At 49.3% G+C, this 15,102-nt stretch overlaps 1 protein-coding gene across 5 annotated transcripts in view; it reads left to right on the top strand.

Annotated features, from left to right (window-relative positions):
• ACACB (acetyl-CoA carboxylase beta) overlaps positions 1–15,102 on the top strand; it is a 115,422-nt gene that overhangs the window by 54,466 nt on the left and 45,854 nt on the right. For 4 of the 5 annotated variants that reach the window (XM_019977294.2, XM_019977292.2, XM_019977293.2 and 1 more), the window contains 9 exons: positions 928–1,078; positions 1,185–1,288; positions 2,805–2,886; positions 3,613–3,758; positions 5,232–5,382; positions 6,674–6,808; positions 9,203–9,349; positions 12,447–12,635; positions 14,121–14,221. In XM_019977294.2, the coding sequence (XP_019832853.2) occupies positions 928–1,078; positions 1,185–1,288; positions 2,805–2,886; positions 3,613–3,758; positions 5,232–5,382; positions 6,674–6,808; positions 9,203–9,349; positions 12,447–12,635; positions 14,121–14,221 (1,206 nt within the window). The remainder of the gene's footprint in view (positions 1–927; positions 1,079–1,184; positions 1,289–2,804; positions 2,887–3,612; positions 3,759–5,231; positions 5,383–6,673; positions 6,809–9,202; positions 9,350–12,446; positions 12,636–14,120; positions 14,222–15,102) is intronic. The other variant, XM_070769718.1, reaches the window with a different exon arrangement.

Here is a 15,102-nt window from a genome sequence, read left to right as displayed (position 1 = left end):
AAGTGACTTAGCAGCAGAAGCAAAGTGATTCGGTTAAACATATATATATGTACATTCTTTTTTAAAAATATCCTTTTCTGTTATGGTTTATTATAGGATGTTGAATACAGTTCTCTGTGCTATACAGTAAGACATTGCTGTTTGTCCATCCTATAGATAACAGTCTGCATCTGCTAACCCCGGCCTCCCACTCATCCCTCCCCCACCCCCTCAGCAACCACAAGTCTGTTCTCTATGTCTGTGAGTCTGTTCCTGTTTCATGAATACGTTCACTGGCGTCATATTTTAGATTCCATGTATAAGCGACATCATCTGGTGTGTTTCCCCTATAACACTCTCCCTGATTTCATAGAGAGTGGGGTTTCTGCCCTTTAGACTGGACATGTGTTTGATGCGGGGGGGCCCTCTGGGAAACAGGAGGTGGTTACAGCCAAACACATGCAGGGTGGTGACTGCCCTGTGCAGAGTGGCGTACTGGCGTCAGCCATCTGTCTGTGCACCCCAGGCCCACTGGGGAGCTGGGTGGACAGCTAGAGAGTGACTCCTCCTTGGGACACTGAGGGATTTTGACAGGTCCAGCAGGAGAGAGAGTCAAAGCGACTGGCAAGGTTGATAACAATTATAATCACTAATTAATCATTTCATAACAGCTAACATTTACTGATCAGGGACCATGTGCTTTATATGGATTATCTCATTTGAATCCCCAAGTACCTGTGAGAAGGCAGGGTTATCCCCTCATTTTCCAGATGAGGACACCGAGGCCGGGGCAGTTTAGTCACTGGCCCAAGATTTGCTGGGCCAGTCCATGCTGGAGGCTGTCTGATTCGGGACCCTCTCTTTGCGGTTCTGGTTCATTGAGAACCATGCTGGAGCTGATGACACATATGTTAATTGGGAAAACAATCTGTGTGCCTTCCCCTCAAGGAACATGGTGGTGGCTTTGAAGGAACTATCCATCAGGGGCGACTTCAGGACCACCGTGGAATATCTCACCAACCTTCTGGAGACTGAGAACTTTCAGAACAACGACATTGACACCAGCTGGTTGGATAACCTCATTGCTGAGAAAGTGCAGGTAGAGGGCTGCACGTGTCTCCCCTGGGGGTCCTGGAGCCACCACCCTCCCCCGGCTCCCTGTGGCCATGGTCCCTGTGGACACTGATGCACAGAGTCTCTCCCAGGCTGAGAAGCCAGATATCATGCTCGGGGTTGTGTGCGGAGCCTTGAACGTGGCCGACTCCATGTTTAGAACATGCATGACGGACTTCCTACACTCGCTGGAAAGGTAGGGCGTAGGGGTACTTCCTTTCCCCTCTTGGGATACGTGTTGGTGGCAAGTAAGGCAGACACATGCGTTCTTTGGGTGCAAGTCAGTTACCACGCATTCAGTGAACCCCTCCTGTCATCACCTTCTCCTGCCCTCAGTCTTTCCCAGCATCAAAGTCTTTTCCAATGAGTCGGCTCTTCGCATCAGGTGGCCAAAGTATTGGAGCTCCATCTTTGGCATCAGTCCTTCCAACATGCTTGCCTCTGTAGAATTCCTCAGATAAACCTGGGTTGCCCTGGAAGAGGCTGGATGATTGGGGTGGGGGATGAGAGGGATTCTTAAGGCCAAGAGAGCCATCATCCTACAGACAGCCATGTACATACTCATGCTGACTTGTGTAAGTTAAGTTACAACAGGCAGGAATTCAGAGAGGAGGATGTGAACTTGAGAAGCAAAGCAGGTTATAGGTCACTTCTATAAATGAATCAGGTGGCCAGCGAAATGGACCCCATGAAGATGGCCAGGAGGTCCCTCTTAGGATGGACCAGGGCTTCCCAGCCTCTGTACCACTGGCATTTGGGGCTGGGTCATCTTTTGTGGTGAAGGCTGACCTGTGCCAGATGGGACGTTAGCCCATCCAAAGCATCCCCTCCTCCTCCTCCTGAAGTCAGGACAATCGAGTGTGTCTCCAGATGCTGCCATCTGTCCTCTGGGGAGAGGCAGAAATCTCCCGCCCCCATTGAAAACCACCATGATAGGCAAAGGAGACTACCAAAAGGGAAATAGAAGGATGAAAGTTTTTAGTCCTTGAATCATATGCTTTTTAAAAAAATATTCGTATTTCTTTGGCTGCACTGGGTCTTAGCTGCAGCCTGTGGGATCTAGTTCCCTGACCGGAAATCAAACCCAGGCCCCCTGTATTGTAAGCGCCAAGGCTTAGCCATTGCACCACCAGGGAAATCCCAGACCATATGCTTTTGAGTGGTAATAGAGTCACAGTATGGGCTTCCCTGGTGGCTCAGCAGTAAAGAATCTGCCTGCAATGCAGGAGACCTGGGTTCGATCCCTGGGTCGGGAAGATCTCCTGGAGGAGGACATGGCAACCCACTCCAGTACTCTTGCCTGGGAACTCCCATGGACAGAGGAGCCCGGCAAACTATAGTCCATAGGATTGTGCAGAGTCGGACTCGACTGAAGCATCTAAACAGCAGCAGCAGAGGCCCTGTCTGTGCGCTGGTTTCTTTCACGAGCAGGTGGCAGGATTCCCACGTAAGGACTTGTTCTGAGAAGAAGCAGCGTGGAGTTTGCTTCTTGGGAAGCCCTTTTGAAATTTCACATCCTGCAGCAAGACCAGTTTCCTTCAGTTCTAAGGGATATCAGGTTCCTTGGGACTGTCCATCCTTTGACTTTATCAACCAGCCATGGTGATGCTTAGGAGAGGCAAAGAGCAGGTAGCTTTTTAAGTCCAGAGAATGGATGGCCGCAGAGTTCTTGGTCACTCCTAGACTCACTGCAGGTCTGTCTTCTCTCCCAGGGGCCAGGTCCTCCCCGCAGACTCTCTGCTGAACATCGTGGACGTGGAATTAATCTATGGAGGTGTCAAGTACATTCTCAAGGTAAAGGTCTCTATTTCTTGGATGTCTCCAACACTCTGGGGGCTCAAGGGAGTTTTATTTCTGCCGCGCGCCACCCCTGCAATGGATTTTCCACGCCTGCTCCCGGGACTCCCCTTGCAGTCCCGTGACCTTGAGACCCATGGGCTTTGGGTTCAGAACCCTTAGGCTTGGGCCTCGTGCACAAACATGGCATCATAGAGCATGTATTGGTTTCCCACGGCTGCCGTAATTAAGTTCCATAAACCGGTGTCTTCACCAGTTTCACCAGACATTCATTGCCTCTCAGTTCTGGAGGCCAGAAGTCCAACATCAAGGTGTTGGCTGTGCTGAGGTCTCTTAGGCTGCCAGGAACCACCCCTTTCCTAGCTTCCGGTGGTTGTGGACAGTCCTCGGTGTTCCTTGGCTTAGAGGTTATCACTCCAATTGCTGCCAGCGTCTGGCTTGGTACGGCCCCCTATGAGTGCGTCTGTGTCTGTCTGTCTTCATCTTCCTACTGTGCCTGTCTGGGTCTCTTCTCGTCTTACAAGAATACCAGTCAGACTGGATTCAGGGCTCACCCTAATCCGGCGTGACCCCTCCTTAACTGACTACATCTGCAAAGACCCTGTTTCCGAGTAAGGTGACGTGCCGAGGTTCTGGGAAGGACGTGGACCTGGGGGGACACTGTTCAGCCCCTCACAGCATGCGAGCAGAACCACGGCTCAAGGGCAGAACCTGTCCCCACAGGTGGCCCGGCAGTCTCCGACCATGTTCGTGCTCATCATGAACGGCTCTCACATCGAGATCGACGCCCACCGGCTGAACGACGGGGGGCTACTGCTGTCCTGCAGCGGCAACAGCTACACCACCTACCTGAAGGAGGAGGTGGACAGGTGTGTGGCTGGGGACACCCAGAGCCAGCTCCCCCACCCACCCACACGAGGTCCGTGTGCAGGCTCAGGCTCTTAGCCGAGGCACCTTCTCCAGGACCTTCTGGGGCTCTTGGGGAGGTTCATCTCGAGGGTGGAATCCCAGGCTGCAGGTTGGCATCCATGGAAGGTCCCTAGGCATCCCTTTTCTAGCAATGTGGACGGATTCAGGGCTGCCAGCTCCACAGCCTGTGAGGTGCACTGAGTCCCCTCAGCTCCGGGTCTGAGCTGCAGTGTCCACACCCATCAGAGCAAGGCTGGGAGAAGATGCAGTTATCCAGTTAGGGTAATGGCTATTTATTTGAGCATCTGTTGGGTTGGCCAAAATGTTCGCTTGGGTTTTTCTGTAAGATGTTTCCTACGAATAAACTTTCTGGCCAACTCAATACTTAGCCCAGGTGTCAGGCTAGGTGTCAGCAGAGACCCGTGGTCACGACTCACGGAGTCTTGTCAGGGAAAAGACGCATCGAACAAGCGGATGGCAGCAGGGAAGGTTGCTGTGGGTCAGGATGGGTGGAGCATGGGGTGACCCGGAAGCACTCGGTGTGGGGAGCCTCATGAGATGGAGACCCTGTTACTCTGGGGTGTCTGACCAACCCGAGCTCACACAATGAAACACAAACCCCTACTCCCACCCCCGAGCTGAACAGGCAGCAAAGACCCCAGGCCAAGAAGAGTAAAGTGGGGGAGGGATGGGGGGTGGGGTTTCCAGAGACCCCAGGCTTGAAAAAGCTCCAGTTAGGGAATGCAGGTTCCTTTCCCAGTCCTCCATGGAAGAAGGCAGACAAGATACACCCCAAATCGGCATTGTGTTACCTTTTTTTAACCCATGTTCTCTCTGCCAAGGATATTCAGGGTGATTATAGGCACCGCCCATGGGGCATGCTCTTCCTGGTTCTGTTACAGAAAGTGAAAGAGTTAGTCTCTCAGTCATATTTGACTCTGTGACCCTGGACCAGAGCTCCTCTGTCCATGGGGATTCTCCAGGGAAGAATACTGGAGTGGGTAGCTATTCCCTTCTTCAGGGGATCGTCCCAACCCAGGGATCGAACCCAGGTCTCCCGCACTTCAGGCAGATTCTTTACTGTCTGAGCCACCAGAGAAGCGGTTCTATTATAAGGAGAAGCCTTTCCCTGGGTCAGTGTGTATTGAATAATACCGATATTGCTGATTGCTTTCTCTGTGCCAGAGCCTGTTGGAATTATGTTAGGAAAAGGAGCTAGTTTTCTGCCAAGAAGGGGCCCCACCCCAGTTCACACCCAAAGTCTTTGGGGTAATTGTCAACACCATTTGGGAAGAGTGGAGTGAGTCACTCAAACCATCCCAGGGTGATGCTCCTGGCTGCTGTTAGGGAGGGAAGACACTGTCAGAAGCCTGACTCCGGCACCTTGGTAGATGGTACCCTCCAGTGTCCCCACCACCTCCTTCTCTCTCCAGTTACCGAATCACCATTGGCAACAAGACGTGCGTGTTTGAGAAGGAGAATGACCCCACAGTCCTGAGATCCCCTTCGGCTGGGAAGCTGGTGAAGTACACTGTGGCAGACGGGGAACACGTTGAGGCTGGGGGCAGCTACGCCGAGATAGAGGTGACTGCAGAGCTGGCCCCCAGGGTGGGGCTGCAGCCTGGCCGCCCTCGTACCCACTCCCCAAGGGAGGACCCTCTGGGCAGGCTGCTGCACTCAAGCCAACAGACCGCCCCTTTCTCCTGCGTTCTCTCATGCAGATCCCTCAAAGAGCCACTGCGTGGGGGGTTCAGCCCCAGTTCCCTGCCTTATTCCATAGGAAAAAAAAAAAATCTCAAAAAATGTGTACCTCCCCAGCTGATAAATGATAATGATGCTGACAATTAAAAAGTGGTAACCCAACACCTGCAAAGCACTTACCACATGGCAGGCACCCTTCTAAGCATTTTCTCTGTCTTTAATTCCTTCTTTAATCTTCCTGGCAATCGTAAGTTGGACCCAAACAGAACCTCCATTTTGCACATGAAGACATGGGACCCAGGCAGCCTAAGAAACTCACTCAAGGTCACACAAAGCGAGGATTCCAACCTGCTCATTCTCTGCTGCCAAGGAAAAGAATGAATTTTGTAATGAAGATGCAGCAGTGGTGGGAGCCGACACCTGTTGGCCTCTTGCTGTGCGCCCTCTGGCTTAATCCTTATCAGTGCCCTATGAGACAAGCCTGTCATTCCCCCCCTCCCATTTTACAGTTAGGGAAACTGAGGCTCAGAGAGCGGACAGCATGTGCTAGAGATCACAGAGTGATGGGTGGGGTGCAGGGATTCCAGCCCAGGCCTGGCTGACCTGATTGACCAAGCTATGAACTTTTGAGCAAAGAGCAGGATGGTCCTGTCTGTCTGAAGCCATACATGCTAACAACATTCATTGTGTCCACACGGCCAGACTCAGACCAGTTAAAGGGGCTGATGACTGGACTGGGAGCACATTCTTCATTCCCCAGAGGGTTTTCTCTCTGCCTTTAAGAAAAGGAGCCAGTCATAAAAAGTACCTCATTTTAGGAAGATATGTATCAATCACCCTACATCATATACATCATATGATTTAGCTGTGTTTCTAAGAGAAAGGCTTTCATTTGGAAATAAGGAGCAGTTTCCACAGCTGTAAAATGGGCACAGTGAACACCAGCCTCCCTGACTGGCTTTGCAGGTGGTAAAGATTTATGACCAGCGCCGTGCCTGGCACACGATAGATTGTGTAAATGCTGCTCCTCTCTCCCCAGTGCACTTGAACTCTGCCCACAGGGTCATTCTTTGTAAGTGACACAGTCTGTGCTCCAGAATTGCTAGTTTGGGGTGACCCAGGCCAGACCTGAGGGGCCCCACCTAAGTAGAAATCACTTCTTTGTGCAAAACAGGTCATGAAGATGACCACGACCCTGAACGTGCAGGAAAGTGGCCGGGTGAAGTATGTCAGGCGCCCGGGGGCTGTGTTGGAAGCTGGCTGCGTGGTGGCCAGGCTGGAGCTCGATGACCCTTCTAAAGTGCGCCCGGTATGTGACACACGGCACAGCTACTCCGTGAGATGGACAGGCCGGTGGCTCCTGGCCCTCGAGCGTCACCCACCACGATGGGCACAGGAAGGTGCCTGCCTGTGCCCACACCCTCCTCAGCATCCCACTAAGAGCAAAACTCACGTGCTTCCGATGATCTTCAGGGTGCCCCAGGGGCTGTGTCCCACTTTCTTCCCTGGCTTCACCCTCTGCCTCCCTCTCCGCCTTAATCACACTCTCTGGACTCCTCCCCCTCGGGCCAGCTCCCTCTGCCCAGAAGAACCTTCCCCGAGATGTGCACAGGGCTCGTCCTCTCATTTCCTGTAAACTCTGACGCAGTCCTCTTCCCCGCAGTGCATTATATAGCATTGTCACGTCTCCTAGACGTGAAGCGACCTGCCCTCCTACAGTAGGCCAGGCGTGCGGGGAAGTGGCTCCCCCGTCATGCAGGTAATGTTTGTTTTTCTCTACAATAATTAGCATATATGCCCAGGAAGGAAAAAAGCTAGAAAAGCATTTTTTTTTTTTTTTAATCAAATTGTCTCTTTTTTCCAGACTGTCGTATCAGTTTCATTTGTTCTCTCCTCTGTCTTTTCATTATTGTCTCCCGAGGGTTCCCAAAGCTAGGAGTAGAGTGAGCTTGTTAGATAACAGGAAATGAATCTGTGTCTACCTTGTGATTCGTTTTAGCAGATGTTTCCCGCCGGGCTGGGGTCTGGAGACAGGAACCCAGCCACCAGTCCCAGCAGGCTCATGATTGCCTTGTGAGAAAGACAGGCAGATAAATCCTTGTAATTCAGCTCAATCAGAGGGACCGTCCTTGGCCGCTGGCTCTGGAGGTCCAGAGGGAGAAGCAGCAGCAGATTGTGAAGAAAGGAAGCCCTCCAGTTGATCTTGAAGGGCGAAAGGAGCCTGCAGGGCTGGGAGCGGAGCGGAGGGGATGGGAAGCTGAGGGTTCTGGGCCAGCAGAATAGCATGCTCCCAACTCCCAGCTTCCAGTGCCTCACACGGTCAGTGGTAAGTGGATGTGCTCAGTCGCTTAGTCGTGTCCGACTCTTTGCGATCCCACGGACTGTAGCCCGCCAGGCTCCTCTGTCCGTGGGATTTTCCAGGCAGGAATACTGGAATGGATTGCCATTTCCTATTCCATATTGAGTAGATATTTGTAAAATAAATTAACAGATGAATGAATGCATGAAGTCAGTGTTGCCCCTTTAAAAAAAAAAAAAAATGTTTGGCCTCACCTCACAATATGTGGAATCTTAGTTCCCTGACCAGGATTTGAACCTGTACCCCCTGCATTGTAAGACAGAGCCTTAGCCACTGTACCACCAAGGAAGTCCCTTTGGGGAGCTTTTTGTTTGTACATTTGTATGAGAGTTTCCTAAATTTTCTCTGTGCTAGGCATTCATCTTTGGGATTTGAGCAAAGCTGAAAAGAAATAGAAAAATAGAGAGATGATATTGGTTAGAAAGCAAAGCCAAACAAAAACATCTGTCAGCAAAAATAATCAGCAATACGAAAAGAATTTTATTTGAGCCAAACTGAGGACCACGGCCTGGAAGACAACCTTTCAGATAACTCTGAGGAATTGCTCCCAAGAAGCATGGTTTTCAGCACAGTTTTGTGTCTTGTCGGAGCAATGAACATGAAACAAATCAGGAAGACTTTCCTCTAAGATTAAAAAAAAAAAAAAAGGAAAAGGAAAAAACCAGACCAGCGTGTGCACAGCAGGTCACCATGGCCTTGGCGCCCAGGAAGGGAGTCCTGCTAGCATCAGAGAACCAGCATTGGCATCCCAGGAGGGAAGGCATTGCATCTCTGTTTTATTTATTTTTTAGCTTTTTATTTTGTATTGGAGTATAGCCAATTAGTAATTTTGTGATAGCTTCAGGCGGACGGCAAAGGGACTCAGCCATACTCATCTTTATTTTTAACATGGACTTTCTGTACTTCTGGTGAGTGTGCTCTTTTCTTTAATAATTAAAGCAGATGTCCAGTGTATGTTTGGCTACAAACAGGCTGCTTAGTTAGTATGAAATTCAAGTTAACTCATGTAGAAGCCACAATGACTTCCCCTGACCTCTACATGTGAACATTTTTTTTTAAAAAACAATCACATCTAACACTCTCCAAAATTATTTGGAATACATAAGTGACTACGGTATTTACCAAGGGGAAGATTTGGAACCCTCAAACGGGTGTGTATGAGCAATTTTAACTTTCCAAGAGGATGCTTTCTTCTGTCCCCCTCCCCTTCAGGCTTCATCCTAACCACACTGTGTGTGTGGTGTACATATTGTGTGTTGGTGGCTCTGCCTTGGCCCTTGGCTGGTCCGTCTCCTTTGGAGGCCATGGTGGTCTTGACCTCTGGCTCCTGTTGTGTCTCATCAGGCTGAGCCGTTCACGGGGGAGCTCCCCTCACAGCCCACGCTGCCCATCCTCGGAGAGAAGCTGCACCAGGTTTTTCACAGCGTCCTGGAAAATCTCACCAACATCATGAATGGCTACTGTCTGCCGGAGCCTATTTTTAGCATCAAGGTGGGTCACGTGTGCAGGGTAGGTGTGCATTGCGCACACGTGCGTAGGTACAGGTGAAGAGCCCAAAGATCCCAGAGATCTTTATTGGGGTAAGAAATGAGAAAGTCTCTCATTTCTGTCAAGGACCTGTTCTCAGGGGATTCCTCAGTTTCGTTGTATACATCAGAGTACGTTTCTCTCTGATTATAAACCAGTGTAAAGGTTACATTGCTTTTGTTGATTCAGTTCAGCTCAACACAGAATGTTCATGTTCTAAGAGAAGAGTCGATGTGGGTCACCTGTTAAAGAGACAGTAAGGAAGCGACTTTGTCCAGAGACACAACTCTGTTCATCCAGGGTCCCGTTGTCTGTAGAGAAGTAAGTCCTCAAATTTGCAGACCTCTGTGAAGGACCTGTGCTGCTGAACTCGACATCAGTAGCTATAAAACTACTGCTACATTACCTTCTATCCCAGAATAGTCCATCACAGTGATGGTGGTCATGGTAATAATGGCCAGCTCTAGTCTGGTACATGCTATGTGCCAGCTACCACTTAACACTTATTAAGTGTTATTAAGTTAAGTGCTTATTAAGTGTTATTAAGTTAAGTGCTTATTAAGTGTTATTAAGTTCAGTGCTTATTAAGCACTTAACACTTATTAGGTCATTTCACCTTCCCAACAACAGGGAGGTAGGAACTCTTATTATTCCGTTTTATAGGTAAGGAAACTGAGACACAGAGAGGCTACAAAACTTGCCTTCAGTCAATTCAGCTCAGTTCAGTCACTCAGTCGTGTCCGACTCTTTGCAACCCCATGAATCACAGCACGCCAGGCCTCCCTGTCCATCACCAACTCCTGGAGTTCACTCAGACTCACGTCCATAGAGTCCATGATGCCATCCAGCCATTTCATCCTCTGTCGTCCCCTTCTCCTCCTGCCCCCAATCCCTCCCAGCATCAGAGTCTTTTCCAAGGACTCAACTCTTCACATGAGGTGGCCAAAGTACTGGAGTTTCAGCTTCAGCATCATTCCTTCCAAAGAACACCCAGGACTGATCTCCTTCAGAATGGACTGGTTGGATCTCCTTGCAGTCCAAGGGACTCTCAAGAGTCTTCTTCAACATCGCAGTTCAAAAGCATCAATTCTTCGGCACTCAGCTTTCTTCACAGTCCAACTCTCACATCCATACATGACCACTGGAAAAACCATAGCCTTGACCAGATGGACCTTTGTTGGCAAAGTAATGTCTCTGCTTTTGAATATGCTATCTAGGTTGGTCATAACTTTCCTTCCAAGGAGTAAGCATCTTTTAATTTCATGGCTGCAGTCACCATCTGCAGTGATTTTGGAGCCCCAAAAAATAAAGTCTGACACTGTTTCCACTGTTTCCCCATCTATTTGCCATGAAGTGATGGGACCAGATGCCATGATCTTCGTCTTCTGAATGTTGAGCTTTAAGCCAACTTTTTCACTCTCCTCTTTGACTTTCATCAAGAGGTTTTTTAGATCCTCTTTACTTTCTGCCATAAGGGTGGTGTCATCTGCATATCTGAGGTTATTGATATTTCTCCCGGCAATCTTGATTCCAGCTTGTGCTTCTTCCAGCCCAGCGTTTCTCATGATGTACTCTGCATATAAGTTAAATAAACAGGGTGACAATACACAACCTTGATGTACCCCTTTTCCTATTTTGAACCAGTCTGTTGTTCCATGTCCAGTTCTCATTGTTGCTTCCTGACCTGCATATAGGTTTCTCAAGAGGCAGGTCAGGTGGTCTGGTATTCCCATCACTTTCAGAATTTTCCACAGTTTATTGTGATCCACACAATCAAAAGCTTTGGCATAGTCAATAAAGCAGAAATAGATGTTTTTCTGGAACTCTCTTGCTTTTTCGATGATCCAGCAGATGTTGGCAATTTGATCTCTGGTTCCTCTGCCTTTTCTAAAACCAGGTTGAACATCTGGAAGTTCACGGTTCACGTATTGCTGAAGCCTGGCTTGGAGAATTTTGAGCATTACTTTACTAGCATGTGAGATGAGTGCAATTGTGCGGTAGTTTGAGCATTCTTTGGCATTGCCTTTCTTGGGATTGGAATGAAAACTGACCTTTTCCAGTCCTGTGACCACTGCTGAGTTTTCCAAATTTGCTGACATATTGAGTGCAGCACTTTCACAGCATCATCTTTCAGGATTTGAAATAGCGCAACTGGAATTCCATCACCTCCACTAGCTTTGTTCGTACTGACGCTTTCTAAGGCCCACTTGACTTCACATTCCAGGATGTCTGGCTCTAGGTGAGTGATCACACCATCGTGATTATTTTGGTCATGAAGATCTTTTTTGTATAGTTCTTCTGTGTATTCTTGCCACCTCTTCTTAATATCTTCTGCTTCTGTTAGGTCCTTTCACCCATAAGGAGGCAAAGAGGGGTTTGAACAATGACCCTCCCGCTTCAGAGTCCGTGTGCTTAGCCCCTGTGTTAGGCTGCCTAATTACCAGCACTGCAACATTTTTTTAGCCTCTGCAGTTGCCAGTGTGTGCGTGGTTTCAAGTTCAAACCTTACAACCACATTACGGCATTGACAACTTTCTCCTTCCCATTCAAAAACCATCAACAGTTCCGGTGACCCAGAAGCAGGGCAGTGCAGCTATTAAGAGTCTCTGAGTTTGCATCCTGGCCTTGCTTCCTGCTAGCTGGGTGACTGGGTAACAATTAACCTCTCTGTTTCAATATCCTCAAACGGGAAATGGGAGTACCGATTATACCTACTCCCTAGGGTTGTTTCTGAGGATCAAGTGAGAACAGGTCAATTTGGGTCCTCAAACAGCGTCTGGCACAAAGCAAGCGTCCCACAAACATCTATGCTTTGCAAAGCTTGATGTCCTGACCCCGCACCAGGCTGGCAGTTTGGAAGCACAGGATGGGGAGTGGGGCTGTCCCGGGGGGGAAGCCGGGTGGGTGTTCCTCCCCCTCTGTGGCTGGGGCCGTTCCCCCCGGGACTGTGCCAGAGGGGCTGCTAGCGTGCACGGGGCCTGGATGGCTTAGTGTGTCAGGCGCCGCCCGCCGCGTGCTGGGTGGCTGTAGGCCTCGGGCCGACGCTCTGGTCCCGCTGCAGCTGAAGGACTGGGTGCAGAAGCTCCTGAGGGCCCTCCGGCACCCGTCGCTGCCGCTGCTGGAGCTTCAGGAGATCATGACCAGTGTGTCGGGCCGCGTTCCCGCCCCCGTGGAGAAGGCCGTCCGCAGGGTGATGGCCCAGTACGCCAGCAACATCACCTCGGTGCTCTGCCAGTTCCCCAGCCAGCAGGTAGGGCCGCACCGACAGCCTCCAGGAACTCAGCCCTCCGTCAGCCTGGACCCCCAGCCTCTCGTCAGATCGGGCTTTGTGAGACCCACACCGACAGCCAGAGATGCTGGGGCCTGAAAAGAATTTTCTTTCACGCCTGCTCTGCAGAATCCCAGCACTTTCCCCCAAAACAGCAGCGTTAGATGGACATAAGCGGTTATCAGTAGTCCTCGGATTTGGAACAGGAGTAGGTGGTTGGTGCGAATAGTCAGCATTTTCCAGAACTACACTGGCTGACGCAAGAGAGGAGCTTGTGAGTTTTTCTCGCTAGTGTGTAGTGTCGATTCTTCCTCCTCGGGTTTGTGTAGGGTGACAGTCGTGGGGCTGTACGTGTATATCACGTTTTCTAAGAATGGAAGCCGTTCCCGGGGAGTATCAGAAACCTCTAATAATTCTACATTGGCCTCATTTTGTTCTTTTGGAGGGAGGGGTTGCTTTTATCAAGCAGGTTAAAGGAAAACTACATCTGGAAGAGTCCCCTCTTTTTTATTTTCATGCCCTCGGTCTGGTGAGAAGGGCTTCCTTGCACCACCCATAAGTTAGTAATTTGGGGAGCTCGAGGTCAGTGTAAGTCAGCTTATTGCCAGAAGTCAACTTCTAAGTTGGAATATTGTTCGGCCATAAGAAGGAATGAAATGACTCATGCTACCCTGGGGATGAACCTTAAAAGCTTGATTCTCAGTGAAAAAAGCCAGTCACAAAAGCTCACGTTGCCCAATTCCATTTATATGAAACGTAGTTGGCAGGTCCATGGAGAAGAGACAGTAGATTAGTGTTTGCCAGGGGCTCAGGGCAGGCGTGAGTGATTGCCCATGGCTATAGGATTTCTTTGGGTAGTGATGAAAATGCTCTAAAATTAGTGATGGTGGTTGCATATCTCCATGAATATAGTACAAACCACTGAATTAAATATACACTTTAAAAGGAAGGAGGGGAATATGATAGTGTATGTATTCTAGCTCAACTAAGAAATAATGAAAACAAAGCTCTCAAGGACCGCAGTGGAGAATCGTACATGTTGGAACCTTCTGGGAATTTGTTATTGATGCAGGTTTTTCATTAGAGGTATTTTTGTTGCCACAAAACAGTATGCCAATAGCATTCAACCTAACTGTAAAAATAGGGCCCACCCGACACCCTCATGCTCCCTGGTGTTGGAAATTCCCTTCTCCTCTTCCCATGGAGTGTTTGTGAAGAGGGATGGTGTGAACATGCATAAGTCTTTATGTGATTGTTGTCATCCTGAGCTCTTTAGTCCTCAAGCCACATGGTGAGTGGGGCACACAGAGCTGTTTCTGGGGGGGCAGAGGGCTTTGGGTTGGAGTTTTTGAATGATCCTCTGGGGGGCTCTGCGTGGGAACCTGTGGTGGGTCCTTCCAGTGACTTCTGTGCGGTGGGCAGATTGTGTGGTCTGAGCGGCCAGACTTGTCCTGTTTTCGCGTTCAGATAGCCACCATCCTGGACTGCCACGCAGCCACCCTGCAGCGGAAGGCCGACCGGGAGGTCTTCTTCATGAACACCCAGAGCATTGTACAGCTGGTCCAGAAGTGAGTCCTGGGCCCTCCGTGGGATGTGGTGGTCACACTTACTCATCCATGTGTTGCCCCAGGGTGCTGCTATCTTAAGGGCAGGCTCAAACCAAGAGACAGTGCCTAGGGTCTGATACCCCAGTTCCAGCCCTGGCACAGCCCTGCCTAACAGAAGAACAAAGCAACATCCTTTACTTCCGAGTCTCAGTTTGCTAGTCTGTAAAATGGGAATTAAAAACACTTCACATGCTGAATCATTTTGCATTACCAGTAGATTAACTTTTGTAAAGTGCGGAAACACAGCAAGTCCTCATGGTAGCTTTTCTTATAAGATAGTGGAATGAAATGACTTAATAAGCTGTAAATGATTCTAGAAATTGTTCTTGTGATTTTGGGGGATCCTTGCAAAGGAGGAATTGGTAAAGAATTTGTTCAGTTGCTCAGTTATGACCAACTCTTGCAGGCTCCTTTGTCCTTCAGTATCTCCCAGAGGTTGCTCAAATTCATGTCCGTTGAGTTGGTGATGGTTAGACACCATCTCATCCTCTGCCACCCCCTTCTCCTGTTCCCTCAATCTTTCCCATTATCAGGGTCTTTTCCAATGAGTCAGCTCTTCGCATCAGGTGGCCAAAGTATTGGAGCTTCAGCATCAGTCCTACCAATGAGTATTCAAGGTTGATTTCCTTTAGGATTGACTGGTTTGATTTCCTTGCTGTCCAAGAGACTCTCAAAGAGTCTTCTCCAGCACTACAATTCAAGCATCAATTCTTCAGTGCTTAGCCTTCGTTATGGTCCAACTCTCACATCTGTACATGACTATTAGAAAAACCATAGTTTCAACAATACGGACCTTTGTCAGCAAAGTGATGTCTCTGCTTTTTAATACGCTGTTTGAAGTG

Source organism: Bos indicus, chromosome 17, assembly GCF_029378745.1.
Source record: "Bos indicus isolate NIAB-ARS_2022 breed Sahiwal x Tharparkar chromosome 17, NIAB-ARS_B.indTharparkar_mat_pri_1.0, whole genome shotgun sequence".
Taxonomy (NCBI): Eukaryota; Metazoa; Chordata; class Mammalia; order Artiodactyla; family Bovidae; genus Bos; species Bos indicus.
Note: the sequence above shows the minus strand (reverse complement) of the source record. Positions and strands in the feature narration are given on the sequence as shown.